This window comes from Amblyraja radiata, chromosome 17 (assembly GCF_010909765.2).
Source record: "Amblyraja radiata isolate CabotCenter1 chromosome 17, sAmbRad1.1.pri, whole genome shotgun sequence".
NCBI classification, from domain to species: domain Eukaryota; kingdom Metazoa; phylum Chordata; class Chondrichthyes; order Rajiformes; family Rajidae; genus Amblyraja; species Amblyraja radiata.
In genome coordinates, this window is record NC_045972.1 from 22,934,934 (window position 1) to 22,958,141 (window position 23,208).

The 23,208-nt window shown below is 44.0% G+C and overlaps 1 protein-coding gene across 1 annotated transcript in view; it reads right to left on the reverse strand.

The window, feature by feature from the left end:
• vat1l (vesicle amine transport 1 like) overlaps nt 1–23,208 on the reverse strand; it is a 77,206-nt gene that overhangs the window by 46,463 nt on the left and 7,535 nt on the right. Inside the window, exons 2-4 of the mRNA XM_033035855.1 lie at nt 17,145–17,274; nt 15,511–15,726; nt 2,222–2,364 (exon numbers count right to left, since the gene is read on the reverse strand). Coding sequence (XP_032891746.1) covers nt 2,222–2,364; nt 15,511–15,726; nt 17,145–17,274 — 489 coding nt within the window. The remainder of the gene's footprint in view (nt 1–2,221; nt 2,365–15,510; nt 15,727–17,144; nt 17,275–23,208) is intronic.

The following is a 23,208-nucleotide window of genomic DNA, read 5'->3' on the forward strand; positions in this document are numbered from 1 at the left end:
TATTCCTTGGAGACTAGGAGAATGTGATAGATGCACATAAAATCATGAGGGGCATACAAAAGGTGAATGCACAGTCTTGTTCCCTGGATACGGGATCGGAAGAGGGCAAAGTTAAACGTGAGAAGAAAAAGACAAGGAAGAATTTCTTTAATCAGAGGGTGGAGAATCTGGGGAATTTATTGGCACAGGCGGCTGTGGAGGTAAAGTCATTGGGTATTTTAAAGTGGAGACGGATAGGTTCTTGATTAGTAAGGGCATCAAATGTTATGGTGAAAAGGAAAGAAAATTGGATTGAGGGGGAAAAACAGATCAGCCATGAACGAATGGCGGAGTTGACTCAATCGGCCGACTAGCTTAATTTTACTCCTACTTCTTATAGTAGAAGGGTCCCGACTCAAAATGTCACCTATCAATGTTCCCCAGAGACGCTGCCTGACCAGCTGAGTTACTCCAGTACTTTGTGACCTTTTGTTCTCATTCACAAGTTTGTATTTCAGCTTCCGCCTATCGTTATCTCTGTAACTTTATCAAGCCTCATATCTGCCTGAGATGTCTGTTCCTTCAGCTCTGATCTCAGGAGCTGTTCCTTCTCCCCACCACTGCTGGCCAATGTTTAAGCTACCTAGGTCCTAAGGTTTGGCATTCCCTCCCATAATCCCACCTTCTAACCAAACCTTTTTCAGTCACCCCTCTTGCTACGGCCTGTTTGGTTTTAATTACCACCCGAACTACAGTTCTGTGAAGTATCTTGAGATGATCTTCCACATGGATACATTAAATGGATATGTTATGGCTGCTATTATGTGTGATACTCTTGTTGAAACAGGCAGTCCAGCAGAAAATGGATCCCAAGTCAGGAAGTAAGAAATCACAAAAAAAAAATAATTAAATGCTGAGTAGAAACGATTCTGACTTTGCAAGTAAGAATTTCATTCTTCTGTTTGGGGTATATGACTGTAAAACACTCTTGACTCTAAAGCCTCAAATCTGGCAACATCTGATTGAATCTGTGTTACATCCAATGGCAGCACAGCAGAAGAGTTGCTGCCCTACAGCGCCAGAGTTGCGGATTCGATCCAATGGGTGCTGTTTGTACAATCTGCCCGTGACCTGCGTGGGTTTTCTCAAGAGACCTCTGGTTTCCTCCCCCACTCCAAAGACTTAAAGGTTTGTAGGCTAATTGACTTGATATGATTGTAAATTGCCCCGAGTGTGTGTAGGATAGTGTTGGTGTACGTGGATCGCTGGTTGGGACAGACTCGGTGGGCCAAATGGCCTGTTTCCACGGTCTATCTCTAAACTAAACTAAATTAGACTCAAAACTGCCTTCGGAAATTCCTCACAAGCCACTCAATTTGAGAGCAATAAACATTGGCCACAAGAGCAAGCTTCATTTGGAGTATTGCGTGCATTTCTGGTTGCCCAATTACAGGAATGATGTGGAGGTTTTGGGGAGGATGAAGAGGAGGGTTACCAAAATGCTGCCAGGATTAGAGGGTTTCAGCTACAGGCAGAGGTTGAATAAACTTGGATTGTTTTCTCTGGAACAACGGAGGCTGAGGAGAAAGAATAGATGTATATACAGGCTTAGATACGACAGACTGACTGAACCTTTTTTCCCCAAGGTGGAAATGTCCAAGACTAGAGGGCAGAGCTATAAGGTGAAATTGGAAAAATATAATGATGCGCGGGGCAAGTTATTTTTTTACACAATGGGTTGTGGGAGCTTGAAACTTTGCATTGGTGGAAGCAGACACAATAGTGGCATTTAAGAAGCTTTTAAATATTTGCAGGGATTGGAGGGATATGGATCACATGCAGGCAGATTAGATCAGTTTAGTTTGGCATCATGTTCGGCACAAACATTATGGGCCGACGGTCCCATTCCTGGGCTGTACTGCTCCATGTTCTATCGATGTTCACATCCCATGAATGAGTGAAGTAGCATCAAACGTAGACTTCTGAGGATGAGATGACCCGAGCTCTCAGTTAGCTGGTGTCTGGCGTGTAAATCAGTGATTGTTCCCCTTTCAAGACTGTAGCTGCCTCACTGGAACCCCAAGTGGCGTTCCAACCAAGGACAGAAAACACAGCCACAATCCATTCAATGTCAAGCCATTTATCCACAAGCTTAACAAAAGTCCCTGCTCAATAGCTCCAGCCTTGGTAAGGAGCTGGCATTCAGAATTCACTGAAGGCTCCCCTGCCCCCGCTGTCTTACCTTTTCACATCTTGCACATAATCGGCGTTCCTGTCAATGAAATGAGTGATGGTGTCCTTGATGGCTTCGTGCTTGAAAGAGGAGGCCGTTCCAAACACCGTCACATCTGGAATGGTGGAGCACAGCTGGGCCACGGCTTGACCCTGCAGCAAACACATTCACATCATGCTTTAGTTTGGTTACCTGCCAGCGACCTCCCCTATCTACACTAGCACTATCCTACACACTGGGGACAATTTGCAATTTTGTCCAAAGCCAATTAGCCTACAAACCCGCACGTCTTTGGAGCATGGGAGAAAACCGGAGCACCATGTGGTCACAGGGAGTATGTATAAACTCCGTGCCGACAGCACCCGTAGTCAGAAATGAACCTGGGTCTCTGGCGCTGTAAGGCAGCAACTCGACCGCTACGCCACTGTGCCGCCTCCCGAAGCAGCTCTTAAAGCCTCAAACACACAAACTCCAGCACAGTGGCACAGCGGTAGAGTTGCTGCCTTACAGCGCCAGACACCTGGAGTTGATCCTGACTACAGGTGCTGTCTATATGGTGCAGTCACCATAGTTATAGTAAATGGGAAAAACATACAACGGAGGCCCTGCATGCGGAATTTTGTCGGAACATCCTCCGTATCCAAAGGAAAACACCAACAAACGCATGTAGGGCGGAACTAGGCAGATACCCACTGATAATAAATATCCAGAAAAGAGCACTAAATTTTTGGAATCACCTTAAATCTAGCCCCCAGATACCCTCCAGTTTAAAGCCCTTCAAACACAAGAGGGGAGCCCAGAAAAGAGTTCCCTGTGTCAGTTGGTACTGAGACTAACTACCCCTATTCAGTTAAACCCTATCCAGTTAAATCCTGACCAGCCTCAGATCAAAACTGATCCCCATTCACCAGTTAGAGTGAACCAACTTATCAAACAATGTAAAGGAACGTATTTGGAACATTGGGATAAAGAAACCAAAAGCCAAAGCAGATTAGAATGTTACCGTGCCCTAAAAAGAGATTATAAATTGGCAGACTATCTCTCAACTGTTAGAGACATAAAGCAGAGACGGACCCTCACCAAATACAGGTTAAGTGACCACTATTTGGCAGTTGAAAAAGGAAGACAGAAGAGATTCTGGCAACCAAGAGAAAACAGAATATGCGGCCACTTTGACAGATGAGGTTGAAACAGAGGTGCACTTCCTCCTAAAATGCAAAAAATTGGACAAAACAAGGAAAGCATACTTTGACAAACTCAGTGTGGCAACCCCTGATTTTAAAGAACTAGATGATACATCAAAACTAAGAATAATCCTTGGCGAAGGAAATACGGCACATCTTGGTGCACAATACGTAACAGCATGCCATAACCTGAGAGACGGTGAATGACCAACATGCACATATGTACGCACACACTAATTGACATTAACTGACACTAAGAAATTAATATTGAATTGCTAAACTTGCTATTCTGTTGTACTGCTTACAGCTGCAAGAACGTGTAGCAATCAATAAAGGGATATAGGCCCATTGTGAGTATGTACAGGGACATATCTATCCATGCACTGTATACTTGTATATATACTTATGCATTTTAAATATGTATGTCATGTTTTATACTTTGGCAATATAACAATGTATTTTTTATCATGCCAATAAAGTTTTAAATTGAAATTGAATTGAACTGAAATTGAATTGAATTGAGAGAGAGAGAGAGAGACAGAGAGAGAGCTAGAGAGAGAGAGAGAGAGAGAGAGAGAGAGAGAGAGAGAGAGAGAGAGAGAGAGAGAGAGAGAGAGAGAGAGAGACGAATGCAAGAAAGCAGCTATTTAAAAAAAAAAAAAAAGAGAGAGAGAGAGAGAGAGAGAACAGCTGGAAGATGAAGCTGATGAAAGAGAAGGTGGATCAAATCCATGAACATGGAATGAATCAATTCATCAATTTTATTTTTACAATAAAATGAGATCACAGGGGATTCCTGCAGCAGGCATTGTATTGGTGAAGGCATTGCCTTCCTTAGATCAGTGTACCATAATGAGCTGCCTGTGTCATACACAATTCTCTGCAGAACTGACACTGTCGATGACATATCTCATTGCCATCGCACAAAGCGAGGCCTCAATGCTATTCCTTCCACAAGGTCACCATCAGCACAATGGCCAGAGGTGATTTGATGTTAGTTATTGAATTGAACTGAAAGCTACAGCAAGGATACCAGCCATCGGTCAGCCATTCACACTAGTTCTATGTTATCCGCATTCACTCCTGACACACATCTTTGGGATGTGCGACAAAATCACAGCACCCAGAGAAATCCCACCTGTCACAGGGGAGAACCGGATTCCATCCTGACCTCGGTATGGAGTTTGCATGTTTCCCCTGTGTCTGCATTGGTTTCATCTGGGGTGCTCCAGTTTCCTCCCACATCCCAAAGATGTGCGGATGTGTCGGTTTATTGGCTTCTGAAAATTACCCTTAGTGTGCAGGGAATGTGCAGAAATAGTGTGTGAATGGGTGATTGATGCTTGGCTTGGAATCAGCGGGTTGAAGGCCCCGTTTCCGTGCTGTATCTCTAAAGTAAATTACACTAAACGTGAAAACTCCACACAGACTGAACCCAAGGTAGGGGTGAGCCGCAGTGAGGCTGCAACTCTACCAGCTGCGCCATACTTCAGGACTCAGGGTGGCATAGTGGCGTAGCAGTAGAGTCATTGCCTTATAGCGCCAGAGACCTGCATTTGATCCTGACGATGGGTCCTGTCTGTACGGAGTTTGTACGTTCTCCCCGTGACTGTGTGGGTTTTCTCCGGGTGCTCGGGTTTCCTCCCACACTCCAAAGACGTACAGGTTTATACGTTACTTGGCTTCGTTAAGTTGTAAAATTGTCTCTAGTGTGTGTAAGTTAGCTTATCACTGGTTGGCGTGGACTCGGTGGGTCAAAGGGCCTGTTTCAGCGCCGTATCGCTAAAGTCTAAAGTAAGGTCTAAAGTCTAAAGACTCGCGTCATTACAGGATGCAGCTCTCATTAGCTCATCCGTGACCCCTCAGTCTCACCCCCCCCCCCCCCCCATCTACTATTTCTAAGATCACTCTTAGCTTTGCTTGGCTCCTGTTGTTCTGTGTCCCTTGTCCCATCCACTGCCTTGTCTCCGAGCCTAATCTCCCTCACCACCCTCGGTCTCGCTTGGCAAAAACAAATTAAATTGAAAATCACATTTGTTGGATCTGATCTCGAGGCATTCAAAGCAAGGATGTCTACTTCCAGCAGACTATTCAGACATGTGGTGAATAATAACAAGTCCAACGTGACACAGGGCCGAGAGCTGTCTGGCTTCCATGATGAAATTTAATGAGATTATCTTGCTCTTGAATTCTTACCTCCTGGAACATTTTGAGATGTGAGTTTTATTGTCACAGAAGGGTTCTGGATTTATAAAGGATTTTAAAGCCAAATTAATCTCTATTAACGAGCCAATCAGAACATTTTATTCAGTTGTTGGATGGTCACTAACCAAAAATATTAACCTATTTTGTTTTGAGAAACAAGCAACTGCAGATGCTGGTTTACAAAAAAAAAGACACAAAGTGGACAGCATCCCTGCTTCTTTCCCGCCCTTACCTATACAGGGGGAGACTGATTTAGACTTTAGAGATACAGCATGGAAACAGGCCCTTCGGCCCACAGAGTCCACGCCGACCCCCGATCACCTCATACATTGGCATTATACTACACACTAGGGACAATTGACAATTTTTTTTTACAGAAGCCAATTCATCTTTGAAATGTTGGAGGAAACCGGAGCACCCGGAGAAAAACCGTGCGCTCACAGGGAGAACGTACAACCTCTGGTCAGACAGTGCCTGCACAGTCGAGATTGAACCCAAGTCTCTGACCCTGTAAGGCAGCAACCGTACTGCAATGTAGTGGACTGAGCAACACAATGGTTTTTGAAACCTACCACTTGTGAGTGCACGACAGCTTAAGGGCTTTTATAGTTTGAGGCGGCAGGTCCTCGCTGCCTTCCGCTGCGACAAGCAAGGCTCGGTAATCAAGTCTACTCCGCCATTCAGTCATGGCTGATCTATCTTTCCTGCTCAACCCCATTCTCCTGCCTTCTCCCCATAACCCCCGATGGAGTTATGGGGAGAAAGCAGCAACAACCCTTTCTGGCTTAAGTCTTCCCTCCACCACCTCCAGTTTAAATTCTATTTGGAATATTTTGGAGGACCAAGAAACCAAGAAGCCCATACTAATCAAGAATCTTTCAATCTTCACCTTAAAAATATCCATTGACATTTGACATTTCTCATGAATCTTCAGGAGAAAACAGACACGGTCAAATCATTTTTTTCTGAAAGGTACAACCTTTCATGTCTGGGTTTCCATTTGATATCCCAGACCCTTCCTAATGATGAAGCATCTCGACCCGAAACCTCAACTCTGCTTCCCTTCCCACAGATACTGCCAGACCCGTTGAGTGTTTCCAGCACCTCACACTTTGGAGTCTTCCATTTCTGGCACCAGGCTTGCAAATCTGCTCACATTCTTCAGTTCTTCCAGTATAGGTATTGGTTTATTATTGTCACGTGTACAGCGGCACGCTAAAAAGCTTTTGCTTGCATACGATTATATCAAATCTTATAAATACCATACATGAATACAATCTAGCCACACACAAGTACACAGGTAGAATGAAGATAAATATACCAGAGAGCAGAATCAGTCTGAAGAAGGGTCCTGATCAAAAATGTCACCTATCTTTCAGTCATTTATTCTATATCTCTCTACATCGCCATCTACATCTCTCGTTTCCCTTTCCCTGAAGGAAGTCTGAAGAAAGGTCTCGACCCAAACTTCACCTATTCCTTATCTCCAGAGATGCTATCTGACTCACTGAGTTACTCCAGCTTTTTGCATCTATCTTTGGTATAAACTGGCATCTTCAGTTCCTTCCTACACATGTCACCTATCCATCCTCTCTAGAGATGCTGGCCGACCCGCGGTTACTCCAGCATTTTGTGTCTTTCTTTGTAAGCAGGCATCTGCAATTCCTTGTTTCTACAGAATATAGTTTCTCAACATTGTAGCGTAACAGTTCCAGAGAAAGAGTCCAATGTCCACAGTGAGGTAGGCTGGAAAAACAAAACTCAGGACTGTACCCTAACTTATGGAAGGACCTGATAACGGAGGGGAAGAAGCTGGTGGTACGTGCTTTCAACCTTATTTATCCTCTGCCCGACGAGAGTGGGGAGAAGAGGGAATGACCGGGGAGGTAAAGATAATTGAATATTTACTGCCTCTATAATAATCTTTTAAACCTCGACTCCAACAGCAGCATTTCATACTCTAATTATGCTGCTCTTAATATCCTCTCAGATAGAGCAGTCCTGAGCTACTGTCTACCACATTGGGGACCACTTCTCCTTGGCATCAGCTCCATCTACATAAACGATTCCAACTGGTCCAGAACGCAGCCGCCCGACTCATCACCCACACCAAATCCTGGCATCACATCACTTCAGTCCTCAAACAACTTCACTGGCTTCCCATCTCCCACCGGATCACCTACAAAATCCTGGTCCTCACCTACAAAGCCCTCCACCATCTGCCCCTCCCCCCATATCTCACTGACCTCCTCTCCCCCTACCAACCCTCACGGTCCCTCAGATCCACATCAGCCGGTCTCCTCTCCATCCACAAGTCCAACCTCCGCAGTTTTGGGGACAGAGCCTTCTCCAGGGCAGCTCCCAGGCTCTGGAACTCCCTCCCCCAACTGATCCGAAATTCCGTGTCCCTCACCATCTTCCAGTCCCGCCTCAAGACCCGTTCTTCACCTCTGCCTATCCTTAACCCCACGTCCCCCTCCCTTTTCATCTGTGCTTGAATTGCCTCATATTGTTTGAATTGAATTCTGTTTTTAATTTGTGTACTAGTCATGTCTCTACTATTTATTTCATTCCCCTTACATGTTTTTCCTCTACTTGCTAAATTTTTGTAAGGTGTCCTTGAGACTCTTGAAAGGCGCCCATAAATAAAATGTATTATTATTATTATTATCTTTAAATCGGACTTTGCCTTACATTAAATGTTATTCCCTTTATCTAGTGTATCTGTACACTATGGATGGCTCGATTGTAATCAAGTATAATCATTCTGCTGACAGGTTAGCACGCAACAAAAGCTTTTCACTGTACCTCAGTAAACGTGACAATAAATTAAACTGCCTCCATGTAATTTACTATTCTTAACCTCTTGTACTTGAGTATGAGTGTGTCATGTATAGAAATGTTTTTATTGAACTATATGCAAACAAGAAATGTCACTCTACCTAGGTAGACATGACAATAAAGTACCATTGAACCATCGAATGATGAAAAGACTGCCAGTTACCACAAGGTAACATCTTCATTCGATGCCTAGTTATTGATGGGAGAGAGAGAATCTCACAGAATTTGCCCTTGCTCATTCCAAAGTCAATGCACACAAAAGAAACGCCTCCACAAAGTGATTTTGACTTGTTTCCATTTCCAAAAGCAAGAGCAGAATTTTGAAGTAATTTACAAGGGCTGCTCGCAATTATCTCATATTATCCAGAGTAATGAGACACTGGGCAAATGCAATAATATTGCATCTATTATAATTCAGAGAACCTGGCAGCAAGAATACACATCAGCGAGCCTTAGTGATCGGACACAGTCATTCTTGCATCATTCATCTCCATGTACAGCAGACGCAATCACAAAATCACGTGATAGTAGATTTAGGCCATTCCGCCCATCAAGTCTACTCGGCAATTCAATCATGGCTGATCTATCTCTCCCTCCTAACCCCATCCTCCTGCCTTTAAAAAATAAAGTTCCACATTTATGCACAAACTTTCAATCATAGAGCAGGGAAACAGACATAGATCATAGGAAAGTGCAGCATAAGAACAGATCCTTCAGCCCACAATGTCTGTGCCAAACATGATACCCAATACAATACAATACAATACAATACACAATTTGTTGTCATTTGAGCCTCAGTGAGGCTCAAACGAAATTCTGTTTCCACAGCCATACAAACAAAGACAATTTCCTAGACATACACACAATTTAATTCACACAAACATCCATCACAGTGGACCCACTGTGATGGAAGGCAAAGTCTTTTCTCTCCCCTGTTCTCCATGTCTCTCCCGATATCATATAATATAACCATATAACCATATAACAATTACAGCACGGAAACAGGCCATCTCGACCCCTCTAGTCCGTGCCGAACACATAATCTCCCCTAGTCCCATATACCTGCGCTCAGACCATAACCCTCCATTCCTTTCCCATCCATATAACTATCCAATTTATTTTTAAATGATAAAAAAAAAAAAAAAAAAAAAAAAAAAAAAAAAAACCCCAGGTGGGCGATGATAAGTCCCACGGCCATTTTAGGCCGTTCCGGGCGATTTACGGCCCCGCTCCTGGTCTAATACTTAACCTAATCGCTTCACATGCTCCATATCCCTCCATTCCCTGCACATTCATGTACCTATCCCAACCGGCAGAAGATACATAAGCTTGAAAGTGCTCACCACCAGACTTTGGAACATTTTCTTACCCACTGTTATCAGGCTTCTGAATGGTCCTTCCATAAGCCAGGGTACTGCCCGATTCACCTCTACCCAATTATGGACGTTGTTCTTGGTCTATGGAACTGATGCGCTACAATGCAGAGAACTACATTCTGCACTCTTTATCTTCCCTTTTGCTCTAGTTATTGTACTTGAGTTTGACTTGATTATATTTATGTATAGTATTATTTGATCTGATTGGATAGCATGCAAAACACTGTACCTCAGTACACGTGACAATAATAAATCTAAACCTTAACCACACACTGCATTTGTTAAATTTTTAGTTATGAACAGTTCAGGTTGTGAACAGTTCTCAGGGTAGGATGCCTGTCATGACCTGGGGTCACTCCATGGATTCAAGAACCACCTTCAAATGTGAAACTAGTGATGGGCATTAAATCCTAGCCACATCTGGTGAGCAATTAATGATCTTCCTGAACTACTTTACAGCTAAAGTTCAGTAACAGCTGCACTCTGAGAATGAATAATAATTTACTTTTAAGAAGTGACAAGATAAAACACCTCTGCCTCCTGTGAGGTGAGTTCATGATAATGAACTTAGTGGTTTGGGTCTTCCTTCAAACAAGCAGCTTGGCAAAAATGATCCCCCAACTTGGGGGGGGGGGCATAGTGGCGCAGCGGTAGAGCTGCTGCCTTACAGCGGCAAATACCCATGTTCGATCCTGACTATCTGTATGGAGTTTACACATTTTCCCTGGGTGTTCCGGTTTCCTCCCACAATCCAGAGATGTGCAAGTTTGTAGGTTAATTGGCTTCAGTAAAAATGTTCGTGTACAGGGGTGATCGCTGGTCGGCGTGGACACGGTGGGCCGAAGTGCCTGTTTTCATGCTGTATCTCTAAATTCTAAAGTCTAAAACAGTGAACAAAGTTACAACACAAAACATTCTGCAAAATCATCCTCGTGTCTGTCGGATTGAACTTGTGTGAACGGGTGAGCATTGGTCAGAGAGTACTCATTGAGCCGAACGGCCTCTTTCCATGCTGCGTCTCTAAATCTAACAAAGTAAAACTAAACTTAAATAGATTCCTTCAAACTTGTTACCAAGCAAAGCTTTATCTATCCAGGTTTGATGATTCACTTTTAGAACAATTCACTTTTAGGATTTTTGGAAGGAACGAGAATGAGTAAGAGTCCAGAGGATCATCCCAATAGCTGTAGTACAAGCGGAGGTGGAATTGGGGAAGAGTTCCCAGCCATGCGCAGATCTTTAGACTTTAGAGATACAGCGCGGAAACAGGCCCTTCTGCCCACCAAGTCCACGCCGACCAGTGATCACCCGTACACTAGCACCATCCTATACACCAGGGACAATTTACAATTTTACCAAAGCCAATAAACCTACAAACCTGCACGTCTTTGAAGTTTGGAAGTAAACCAGTGCACCCGGATAAAACCCACACGGTCACAGGAAGAGCGTACAAACTCTGTACAGACACAACCCATAGTCAGGATCGAACCTGGGTCTCCTTCGCTGTAAGGCAGCAAATCTACCGCTACACCACTGTGCCACCCCAATGTTCTAAGTATCGTTTTTGTGGGCTGAGCTTTGCGGTTTGAGTCTTCCCTCAAGCAAGTAGCTTGGCAAAAATTGTTTAAGTGGATTTTGATCCTGTACGTACCATGAATGAGGCTGAGGAGTCATCATCTCCTTCTGGCCTTAATCCTAAACTTTGCAATGATGGATGCAAAAGAAAGTCAGTATCAGCACATCACCAAACCATGTACAGAGTTCTCTCAAACAGTCAGCGGGCAGTAAGTATTGTATTTACCTCTAGCTCAATCCCCCAGTAAATGAGTCAACCCCAAGCTAAAAGGAGGCAAAGCTGATTTACTTGGTCATGGATTTTCTTAAAAATAAATTGTTATTCATCCTCAGAGTGTAGGTGTTACTCAATAAGATTGGCGTTATTGACAATGAGTGGGTTGTAAGGGCATTTTGGTGAGCAATCTGTCGTCAACTACAGGAATTGGTATGGTTAGGATAGGAAAGAAAGAAACTGGAGTTACAATCAGATCAAAACAGATCAAATTTGCTTCCTTCCCAATGCCCCAGATGGGGTCCAACTGAGTTAGTTAAATCGGACAACGCAGAGCCCAAACTGTGATCAAAAATGGAAACATAAATCAAAGATAAATGCCTGTTCATTAAATATTTGTGTTCAAAACAAAAATCTATTGGTTGAAGGGCTTGTTTCCACACAGTATGACTCTATGACAATGGCAGCTTAATATATACTGATGGATGGGCAACGTCAGACACAGAATAAGGCTTTTTTCACATGTCAGTAGGAGACTCTGATGATTTTGTATGAGATTTCTATTCCTTTTATCATTTATCCTTCCAGCATGCATCTGTCAATTTATTACTAGTAGATGGCAGCAGCTCAGAACTAATAACATCCCATCCTCAATTCAGATCAGAGCTTCAAAACCAGCAGTGGAAGAATCAAGGTAGCCCATTAGTCTGTTCCAATTTGAACCCTGGGCCCAGTAATGAAAGTACAGCGAGTTAAAACTCAAACCTTTTATCCTGCGTAGACTGAAGAATGAAATATCCTCGTGGTGTTTCATTGCAACAAGGTATTGCATGAAAGCTGCAACATACAATGCTTTGTAATCTGCAGAAATAAGGAACTGTAGATGCCGGATGGCAAACAAAGACACAAAAAGTGTTGGAGTAACTCAGCGAGTCAGGCTGCATTTGTGGAAAACATGATTAGGTGACATTTTGGGTCGGGACCGTTCTTCAGATGCAAACAGAAGCAAGTTGTAATTGGCCCTGTACTTTCAGGGAACATAGAATAGTGCAGGATATAATAGGAACAGGAGCCAAGAGAAATAGATTGGGTTCAACTGAGTTAGTCACCTCGGACAAAGCAGACAGTGATCAAAAATGGAAAGATAAATTTTGTTTGAAAGGGCACAGAGAATATATACAGTAAGAGGATGCTGCCAGGACTCGAGGCCAGAACTCGAGGGTCGAAGCTATAGGGAGAGGTTGAGCAGGCCAGGACTCTATTCCTTGGATGATGAGGGGTGATCTTATAGAGTTGTATAACATCATGAGAGGATTAGATTGGGTAGACACACAAAGTTTCTTGCCCAGAGTAGGGAAATCGAGAACAAAAGGACCTAGGTTTTAGGTGAAAGAGAAAAGATTTAATAGAAACCCGAGGGGTAACTTTTTCATACAAAGGGTGTTGGGTGTGTGGAATGAGTTGCCAGAGGAGGACATTGTGGCAGGGACCATAGCAACGTTTAAGGAACAATTAGACCGGTACATAGATAGGACAGGTTTAGAGGGATATGGGCCAAATGCAGGCAGGTTGGACCAACTTAGATGGGGCATGTTGGTTGGTGTAAGCAAGTTGGGCCAAAGGACCTGTTTCTACACTGTATGATTCTATAAATCAAAGGTAAATCCCTGTTCATAAATGTTTGTGTTCTGGCCTTTGTCCACCCATCTGTCAAACAAAAACGCTCTCACTTTTTCCACCACACACTTGCTGGGCTCTGTCATACTCCCATCTCTCTGTTCCAGCTTTCAGTTCCCGACTATAATCAGTCCAAAGAAAGGTTCCGACCTGAAACCTCACCTATCCATGTTCTCTAGTGATGCTGCCTGAGCCTCTGAGTCACTCCAGCACTTTGTGTCTTTTTTGTAAATCAGCATCTGCAGTTCATTCTCCATCTTTTAGTCACTTTGTTGGAAAGGAATTATCTGAAATTGGTCTAAACCTGTTTTTAAAGAAAAATAAAATGGAATGTTTCAATCTTGTGTCTCCAAGTGTATCCAACCTCTCATTATAGCTAATACCCCCTAACTCAAGGTGCATTCTGGTAAGTGTGTAGGAAAGAACTGCAGGTGCTTTAAATCTAAGGTAGATACAAACTGCTGGCGTAACTCAGCGGGACTAGCAGCATCTCTGGAGAGAAGGAATGGGTGACGTTTCGGGTTGAGACCCTTCTTCAGACATTCAGCATTCTAGTAAACCTCTTCTGCACCCTCTCCAAAGCCTCCACAACCTTCCAGTAGTAGGGTGTCTAAAACTGCATGAATTACTCCAAATGTAGCATAAGCAAAGACTTTATGAACGGCATCACAACTTTTTGAGAAAAACATTTTTCACACAGAGAGTGGTGAATCTCTGGAATTCTCTGCCACAGAAGGTAGATGAGGCCAGTTCATTGGCTATATTTAAGAGGGAGTTAGATGTGGCTCTTGTGGCTAAAGGGATCAGGGGGTATGGAGAGAAGACAGGTACAGGATACTGAGTTGGATGATCAGCCATGATCATATTGAATGGCGGTGCAGGCTCGAAGGGCCGGATGGCCTACTCCTGCACCTATTTTCTATGTTTCCATGTTTCCTGACACTCAGTGCCCCATCCAATGAAGGAAAGTACACCATCTGCATTTTTTACCACTCTGTCAACATCTGTTGTCGCTTCCAGGGAACCCTGGATTTGCCCTGAAGATCCCCCTATACATGAATGCTGTCGAGGGGACGCCATTAATTGTACATTTACCCCCTTACATTTGACTTCCTAAGGAGGCTTTACTTCCTGAGGAGGCTCAAGAAAGCCCACCTGTCCCCCCAGATCCTGACCAACTTCTACAGGTGTACCATCGAGAGCATCCTGACCGCCTGCTTCACGGTATGGTACAGCAGCTGCACTGTTGCGGACAGGAAGGCACTACAACGGGTGGTGAAAACCGCGCAGCACATCATCGGCGCCCCGCTCCCTGCCATGGATGCCCTCCACCGAAAACGGTGTCTGAAACGAGCTGGGAAGATCATTAAAGACCCCTCCCACCCCAATCATGGACTGTTTGCCCTCCTCCCATCAGGGAGGCGGTACAGGAGCCTCAGGTCTCGTACCAGTAGGATGAGGAACAGCTTCTACAATCATACCGTCGCATTGCTGAACTCGGAGTCCCGCCGATAGATTCCTCCGGTCCCTCCGTCCCCATTGTTTAATTATTCTGCATTTTCTATTGTTCTGTATCCTCTTTTTTTTATTTTTTTATTTCTATATTGCACTACTACGGACTGACGCAAAACTGCATTTCGTTGTACCGATACTCAGTGTTTGTGCAATGACATTAAAGTTGAATTGAATTGAATTGAATTGAAAAGTATATCACCTCACACTTGCTTGGATTAAATTCCATCTGCCTTCTTTACCACTCTACATGTGCTGACACATTCAGGGAGCCATGGACTTGGAGCCCAAGATCCCCTTGTATATCAATGCTGTTAAGAGGGATGCCATTAATTGTATATCTTCCATTACCTTTGACTTCCCGAAGTACATCACCGCACACTTGCTCAGAATAAACTGCATCTGATGTCTTTGCCACTCTATCTACTTGTGCTGGCACTTTCAGTGAGCCATGGACCTAGGGTCCAAGATCCTCCTGTACATCAATGCTGTGAAGGGAGATGCCATTATTTTCTCCTTCCATTTGACTTTCCAAAGTACAATACCTCATACTTGCTCGGATTAAACTCCATCTGGCTTCTTTGCCTCTCTCTCTGCACGTGTTGACACTTTCAAGGAGCCATGGGCTTGGAGCCCAAGATCTCTCTGCACATAGACACTGTTAAGGGTCTTGCACAAGACACAAACAAAATGGCAATGCCGGAAGATTATTACCACTCCTCCACCAGCAGAGTGCACCAGCACGGACATTCCTTGCCGAAGATTCGCCACCTCGAACAGCATCATGTAGGCGGTTACAAAGTTCATGGGGAAAGCTGCAGCTTCCGCAAACCCCATGTCGTCCGGCATCGGGTAGACAAACTCCACCGGAGTGCAGACCACCTCTCCCCAGGCGCTGTAATTCACGAAAGCCATCACCCGGTCTCCGATCTGAAACCGGGAAAAGAATCAACAATCAGCAGAGATGGCAGTGACACAAGACCCTGTATTACCCTCCAATATAGCACGCAACAAAAGCTTGGCACTGTACCTCGGTACACGTGACGATAAACCAAGCTAAACTATAACCACAAGCCTGGCCACATCTCTTAATTCCTACAGTGGCGCAGCGGTAGAGTTACTGCCTTACAGTGACTTGGACCCAGGCTCGATTCTGATTATGGGTGCTGTCTGTACAGAGCTTGCACATTCTCCCTGTGATTGTGTGGGTTTTCCTCGGGTACTCCGGTTTCCTCCCACACTCCAAAGATGTGCAAGTTTGTAGGTTAATTGGTTTTGTAAATTGCCCCTAGAGTGTAGGATGGAACTAGTGTACGGGTGATTTTGGTTGTTCTATGTTCTATGTTCTATGTTTTGCATGTTGTTCTATGTTCTATGTTCTGTGTTCTGAAGGGAGAAGGTGGGACCGAGTGGACGAAACAGTGGAGGACACGTTAGATGACGGGGCAGAGTGGGGCTCAGAAGCTGGAAGGACAAAAGGGAGGATCATAAGGGCCAAAGATAAGTGAAATGAGTAAAGAAGGTTCTGGTGAAGAGTCAGTGAGACAAACCATCTCGTCTAAGGGCAGCACAGTGGTGCATCGGAGAGTTGCTGCCTACAGCACCAGAGACCCGGGTTCGATCTTGACTATGGGATCTGTGGGTATGGAGTTTGTACATTCTCTTGTGACTGCGTAGGTTTTCTCTGGGTGATCAGGCTTCCTCCCAAATTCCAAAGACATGGAGGTTTGTAAGTTAATCGGCTTCTGTAAATTGGCTCCAGTGCACAGGTTAGAACCACTGAACAGGATGATCACTGGTCAGTGTGGACTCAGTGGGTCAACGGGCCCGTTTCCATGCTGTATCTATGGGCTAAAGTAAAACTAAAGAAAACTAATGGGGAGATGGCTGTGGAAGGAGAAAGAGGGAGGTTTTGGTGGAGTCAATGGGGGGAAGGATTAAAGAAACGGAATGATGAATATTGGTTAAATATCTTTCTGTCGAGAAAGGAGATGATTTGGGAATTTAGGAAAGCTTCTTAAAGCTTTAACAAAAGGTAACCTACAGACTAACTGAAATACTGCCGATTCTGGTGGTGCAGCGGTAATGCTGCTGCCTCCACCTGGGTTCTATCCTGACTACGGGTGCTGTCTGTACGGAGTTTGTACGATTTCCCTATGACCACAGGGGTTTGCTCCGGGTGCTCCGGTTTCCTCCCACACTCCAAAGATGTACAGGTTGGTAGGTTAATTGACTTTAGTAAAATAGTAAATTGTCCCTAGTGTGTAGGATAATGCTAGTGTACAGGGATCGCTGGTCGACGGACTCGGTGGGCCGAGGGGCCTGTTTCCACACCACACTAAACTAACCTCAAAGCCTTTTGCACCGTCTCCCAAACCCTCCACAATGCCAGAGCATTCGAAGCCAGGAACCAGAGGTGTCTTTGGTGGATTGTCTATGTTGCCTTGGCGAACCATCAAGTCGATGAAATTCAGGCCACTGGAAAGAGAGAAATTGGCAATTTAGAGTGGCAGCGACCTTTGAAATCTGAATTTTGGCCGTGAAGGAACTGGATGCAGGAAAAGTCAGGGATTGATCCAAATCTGATGACGATACCAAGTTAACTGGCAGAGAAAATAAAGCAGAAAGAAATTGGAAGTAGCAGAGGGACATTGACAAAGGGTAATTGGTGAAAATAAGACAGATGGAGTTCAAATGGAAAGCTGGATGAGAGTGCTGTCTGAAGGCTGGGATGGTTTATGCACAGAGAATGAAAAGAATCAAGTTGAAAAATCCCTGAAGACTAATGAGTAGATACAAAAAAACAATTTGAAAGGAAAATTGGCCTTTACCTCAAAATGACTGAATACAAACAGAATTAACTTAAGAGTTGCCCAACAACTCTCTTCAATTTCTGCAGATGCACCGTAGAGAGCATCTTATCGGGATGCATCACAGCATGGTTTGGGAACAGCTCCATCTAGGACCGTTAGAAATAGCAGAGAGCTGTGGAATTAGCCCAGACCATCATGCAAACCAACCTCCCTTCCATTGACTCCATCTACACTTCATGCTGCCTCGGCAAGGCTACCAGCATAATCAAGGACGAATATCATCTCTGTCACTCTCTCTTCTCCCCTCTCCCATTAGGCAATAGGCACAGAAGTGTGAAAATACATACCGAAGATAGACACAAAATGCTGGAGTAACTTCGCGGGACAGGCAGCATCTCTGGAAAGATGGAATGGGTGACGTTTCGGGTCGAGACCATTTTTCAGACCTCTAGATGCAGGGACAGTTTCTTCCCATCTGTTATCAGGCAACTGAACCATCCTATCACCAATGGGGGGAATGGTTCTGACCTCCTATATACCTCATCAGAGACCCTCAAACTGTCTTTAATCAGACTCTACTGGATTTTTTCTTGCACTAAATGTTGTTCCCTTTATCCTGCATCTGTATACTGTGATTAGAATCATGTATACTCTTTACACTGACTGGATGGTACGCTACAAAAAGCTTTTCACTCCAACTTGGTACACATGACAATAATAAATTAAACTTTATGACTGTGTAGAACTAAACCAATTTGGGAAGGATGCTGTTTCTGGGGAGAAGCTACCACGGATTCACTAGAATGATCCTAACACTCCCATCCACATATCAATTTGAACTCAATTTGTCCATTTTAAATTATGCAGGAACCTTTAATAGAATAGGCACAATTTCCTTGAATAAATTATTTTAAAGTATGATCAACGGGTTGGATGAAGAATTTCCTTCGGTGACAAAAACTACCACGGTGCCTAAAGCTTAGGATTAGAGACATATTGTTCATGAATGATATCAGGGAGAACTTAGTTTAGTGATACAGCATGGAAACAGGCCCTTCGGCCTAACGAGTCCATGTCAACCAACAATCACCCATACAATAGTTACAAGGTCATAAGCCATAAGTGATAAGAGCAGAATTAAGCCATTCGGCCCGTCGTCTACTGCGACATTCAATCATGGCTGATCTACCTACCCTTTCTAATCCCAATCTCCTGCCTTCTCCCCATAACCCCTGTTCTACCTTCAATACACTATCCTACACTCTATCCTACACATTAGGGACACTTTACAGAAACCAATTAACCTACAAACCTGAACGTCTTTGGAGGGTGCGAGTCTGGTTTTCACCCAGTGAGTTGTGAATCTGTGGAATTCTCTGCCACAGAATGCAGTGGGGGCCAATTCATTGGATGTATTCAAGAGAGAGTTAGATATAGCTCTTAGGGCTAATGGAATCAAGGGATATGGGGAAAAAGCAGGAATAGTGTACTGATCCTGGATGATAAGCCATGATCATATTGAATGGCGGTGCTGGCTGGAAGGGCCGACTGGCCGACTGGCCTACTCCTGCACCTACTTTCTATGTTTCTATGCAACCGGAGCACCCGTAGAAAACTCATGCGGTCACAGGAAGAAGGTGCAAACTCCATACAGTCAGCACCCGCGGTCAGGATCAAACCCGAGTCTCTGATGTCGTGAAACAGCAGCTCTACCTGCTGGGCCACTGTGCTCAACGAGGTAAATGAAAGTCAGGTGGAGGTGTGACCTTCACCAACACAAGCCATTCTTTTGAGATTGGCAGGGAATTGTCAGGAGCCCCAGTATGAACAGCCGCCAGTGGCTAACTAGCTGGAAGCAAATGCCTCCCGCTTGAACAGAACTGTCAATCCCTTGCTTCATAACAAGACATGGGCATTTGGTTCAAGAATATTAAACCTCCAAAATAATATCGCTGACTCTAATATCTCCTCACAATTTCACTGTGATAGAACCGCTGCCACATAATTTGGTTGGACATAATCACTATTCTCTCTGAGGTAATACTGCGGTATAAATATACTACCTCATAAATAATAAAGTGCATGAACAGTACTGAAGGAAATAAATGTGAGTTGCTGTCTGTTTGATGTGCAGGAAGGAACTGCAGATGCTGTTTTTTAATCGAAGATAAACACAAAGTGCTGGAGTAACTCAGTGGTGGCACAGCAGTAGAGTTGCTGCCTTACAGAGCCAGAGACCCGGGTTGCATCCTGACTACGGATGCTGTCTGTACGGAGTTTGCGCGTTCTCACTGTGACCGACTTACTATGGTTTCCTCCCACGTTCCAAGGATGTAGAGATTTGTAGGTTAATTGGCGTCTGTAAATAATTGTCCCATGTGTGTGTAGGATAGTGCAAATGTATGAGGTGGTTGCTCATCGGCATGGACTCGGTGAGCCGAAGGGCCTGTTTCCATTCTGTATCTATAAAGTCTAAAGTACAAGTTTGTAGGTTAATTGGCTTATGCATATTATCCCTATTGAATAGGATTGAACTAGTGTAGGGGTGACCGTTGGTCAGCACAGAATTTGTGGGCCAGCCAATGGGTGTGTTTCCACATTGTATTTCCTAACTAAACTTTTAATGGTGTTTGAGAGGCTTTTAAAAGTGAATATGAATATGCAGGGTATGGAGGGATATGGATCATGTGTGGACAGATGATAGTAGTTTAATTTAGCATCATGTTCAGCACATTGTGGACCAAAGAGCCAGTTCCTGTGCTATGATCATCAACCACGCGTCTATCTAGTTCATTCATTCATCATAGTTGAAAACATTAGCGATGCAGTGGTGCTGGTTTCCAACAGGAACGGTGACGGATGCACCACACATCTCTGTCCTCCAGTTCCTGCGGACTTCCACCACTGGAGGTATAGGATTGAACCCAGGTTACTGGTACTGAGAGACAACAGCTCTTTAGCTGTACCACTGCACCACCCTAAGTATATATAATGTGAAATTCTGCTCACAAGGATGAGAACAGTGGAACTAGTAAAACAACTAGAGTGGGGAAGAGAGGTGGGGGGGGGAGGGGTGGGGGGAGGGAATGCAAGAGTTACCTGAAAATAGAAAAATCAATGTTCATACCACTGGGTTGTAAGCCGCCCTAGGTGCTATTCCTCCAATTTGCATGTGGCCTCACTCTGACAGTGAGGAGACCCTGGACAGAAATGTTAGGAATCGGAATGGGAAGGGGAGTTAAAGTGTTTGGCGTGGACCAAGGTGGACCGAGCATAAGTGTTTAGCGAAACGATCTCTAAGTCTATGTTGCTAATTGGCATTATTACCAAAAGGACAACGGTTTACAATATTAGACCCTCCAAAACTGGTTGCAATTCCTCATTGTAAATAGATTAGGTGATAGTTGATGTAAAATTAAAATGTTGGAAGGATAGCAATGTAAAGAATCTAATTTGAAAGGTTATGTGAATCATTAATGGTTATTGCTTCTTGATTCTCAACGTGCTCATTTTCCCATTGAATCAATCTTGCTTAATTCTTGTTAAAAAGATTTAAATTATTAAAAATAGAATGTTAACACCTGGAGTTTTACCTGGTCCTAATGAAAGAATTGAACTGTGGAAGTATGGTATATAGTAATATATATATTAGGGCCAATGGGCTGGTAAAAAGGTTGGCTGACGTTTACTGTGTAGGTCCCTTGTTCACGGAAAATTTTGGAAGACCATATATCTGGTCATCTGTGGCCGGCCCTGCTCTGTTCTGGTCTTTTCCTACCTCTGGTTCCCTCCCCTCTACTTTTAGTCTGAAGAATGGTTCCGACCCAAAACGTCACCCAGAGATTTCTCCAGAGATGCTGTCTGACCTGTTAAGTTGCTCCAGCACTTTGTGTCTATCTTCGGTATAAACCAGCATTTCCTTTCTACAGACATCCGTGATGGGAGTAAACTTACATTGACACAATATGCTTCACTCAAGTCAACATGTTGAGATAGGGGAGGGTTGCAGAGGTGATGGAAGGCAAGCACAAATGGGAATAGATCTAAATAGGTTCCTAAATGGAAATAGGTTTGGTTTAGGAACAGGAAGCATGATCCAGCTGTGGCCGACAGGATAAGTTAGAGGATTTTGAGTTTAAGGTAATAGATGGTTGGCACCAAATTAGTGGGTCGAAGGGCCTGATTCTGTGCAGTATCTCTAATCTGACTCTTATCCTCTATACTACTCCTAGTTCCATCTATCACCTAATAACTCCTTATTGAATCCTCCCTCTCACCTCTTCATATAAGACAATAGACAAGAGGTGCAGGAGTAGGTCATTCAGCCTTTCGAGCCAACACCGCCATTCACTGTGATCATGGCTGATCATCCACGATCAGTTCCTGCCTTCTCCCCATATCCCTTAACTCCTCTATCTTTAAGAGTTTTATCCAACTCTCTTGAAAGCATCCAGAGAATTGGCCTCCACTGCCTTCTGAGGCAGAAAATTCCACAGATTCACAACCATCTGGGTGAAAAAGTTTTTCTTCATCTCAGTTCTAAATGGCTTACCCCTTATTCTTAAACTGTGGCCCCTTCCCAACATCGGGAACATGTTTCCTGCCTCTAGCGTGTCCAAACCCTTAATAATCTTATATGTTTCAATAAGATTCCCTCTCATCCTTCTAAATTCCAGATCATACAAGCCCAGCCGCTCCATTCTCTCAGCATATGACAGTCCCGCCACCCCGGCCATTAACCATTACCCTCCACATACACAGCCCTGCTGCAGGGTCTCGACTTGAAACATTGACCATCCCTTGGCCTCTACTTGGCGCTGGTTGCTCAACTAACTGAGCTCTTAAAGTAGTTTGTTTGTTTCCAGGTGAATTTTTGCTGGTTAACTGTGCTGACAAATACAGAATAGTGCTTGGCTTTACAAGAGCTATGGTTGAATGACAGGGCAAACCCGGAGGAGATAACTGTCCCGATCCTTCTCCTGCTACACTGGGATTATTAAATACATTCCAAAATTACAACAGGCAAAATAACAAATGCATCATAGAAAGCATCACAGCTTGGTTTGAGAACAGCTCTGCCCAAGACAGCAAGAAATTGCAGAGGGTTGTAGATGTAACCCAGTCCATCACACAAACCACATCCCCACCATTGGCTCCATCTACACTTCACGCTGCCTCGGGAAAGCACCCAAAATAACCAAAGACTTGCCCCACCCTGATCATCCCTTCCTCTCTCCGCTCCCATCTATCAAAAGGCATAGAAGCTTGAAACTATGCACCACCAGACTCAGGAACAGCTTCTTTCCCCCTGTTATCAGGCTTCTGAATGGTCCTTCCATAAGCAATGGTGCTGTCCAATTCACCTCTACCCCATTACAGACATTGGAGTTTGTCTATGGAACTAACACACTACAATGCTGCAAACTATATTCCGCCTTCTGTATTTCCCCCATTCACTATATCCATCATACTTGAGTTTGAAGTGATTATTTTAATGTATAATATTATGTATAATATTATTAGATCTGATCGGTTAGCATGTCAAACAAAACTTTTCACTGTGTTTCGGTACATGTGACAATAATAAGCCTAAACTTTA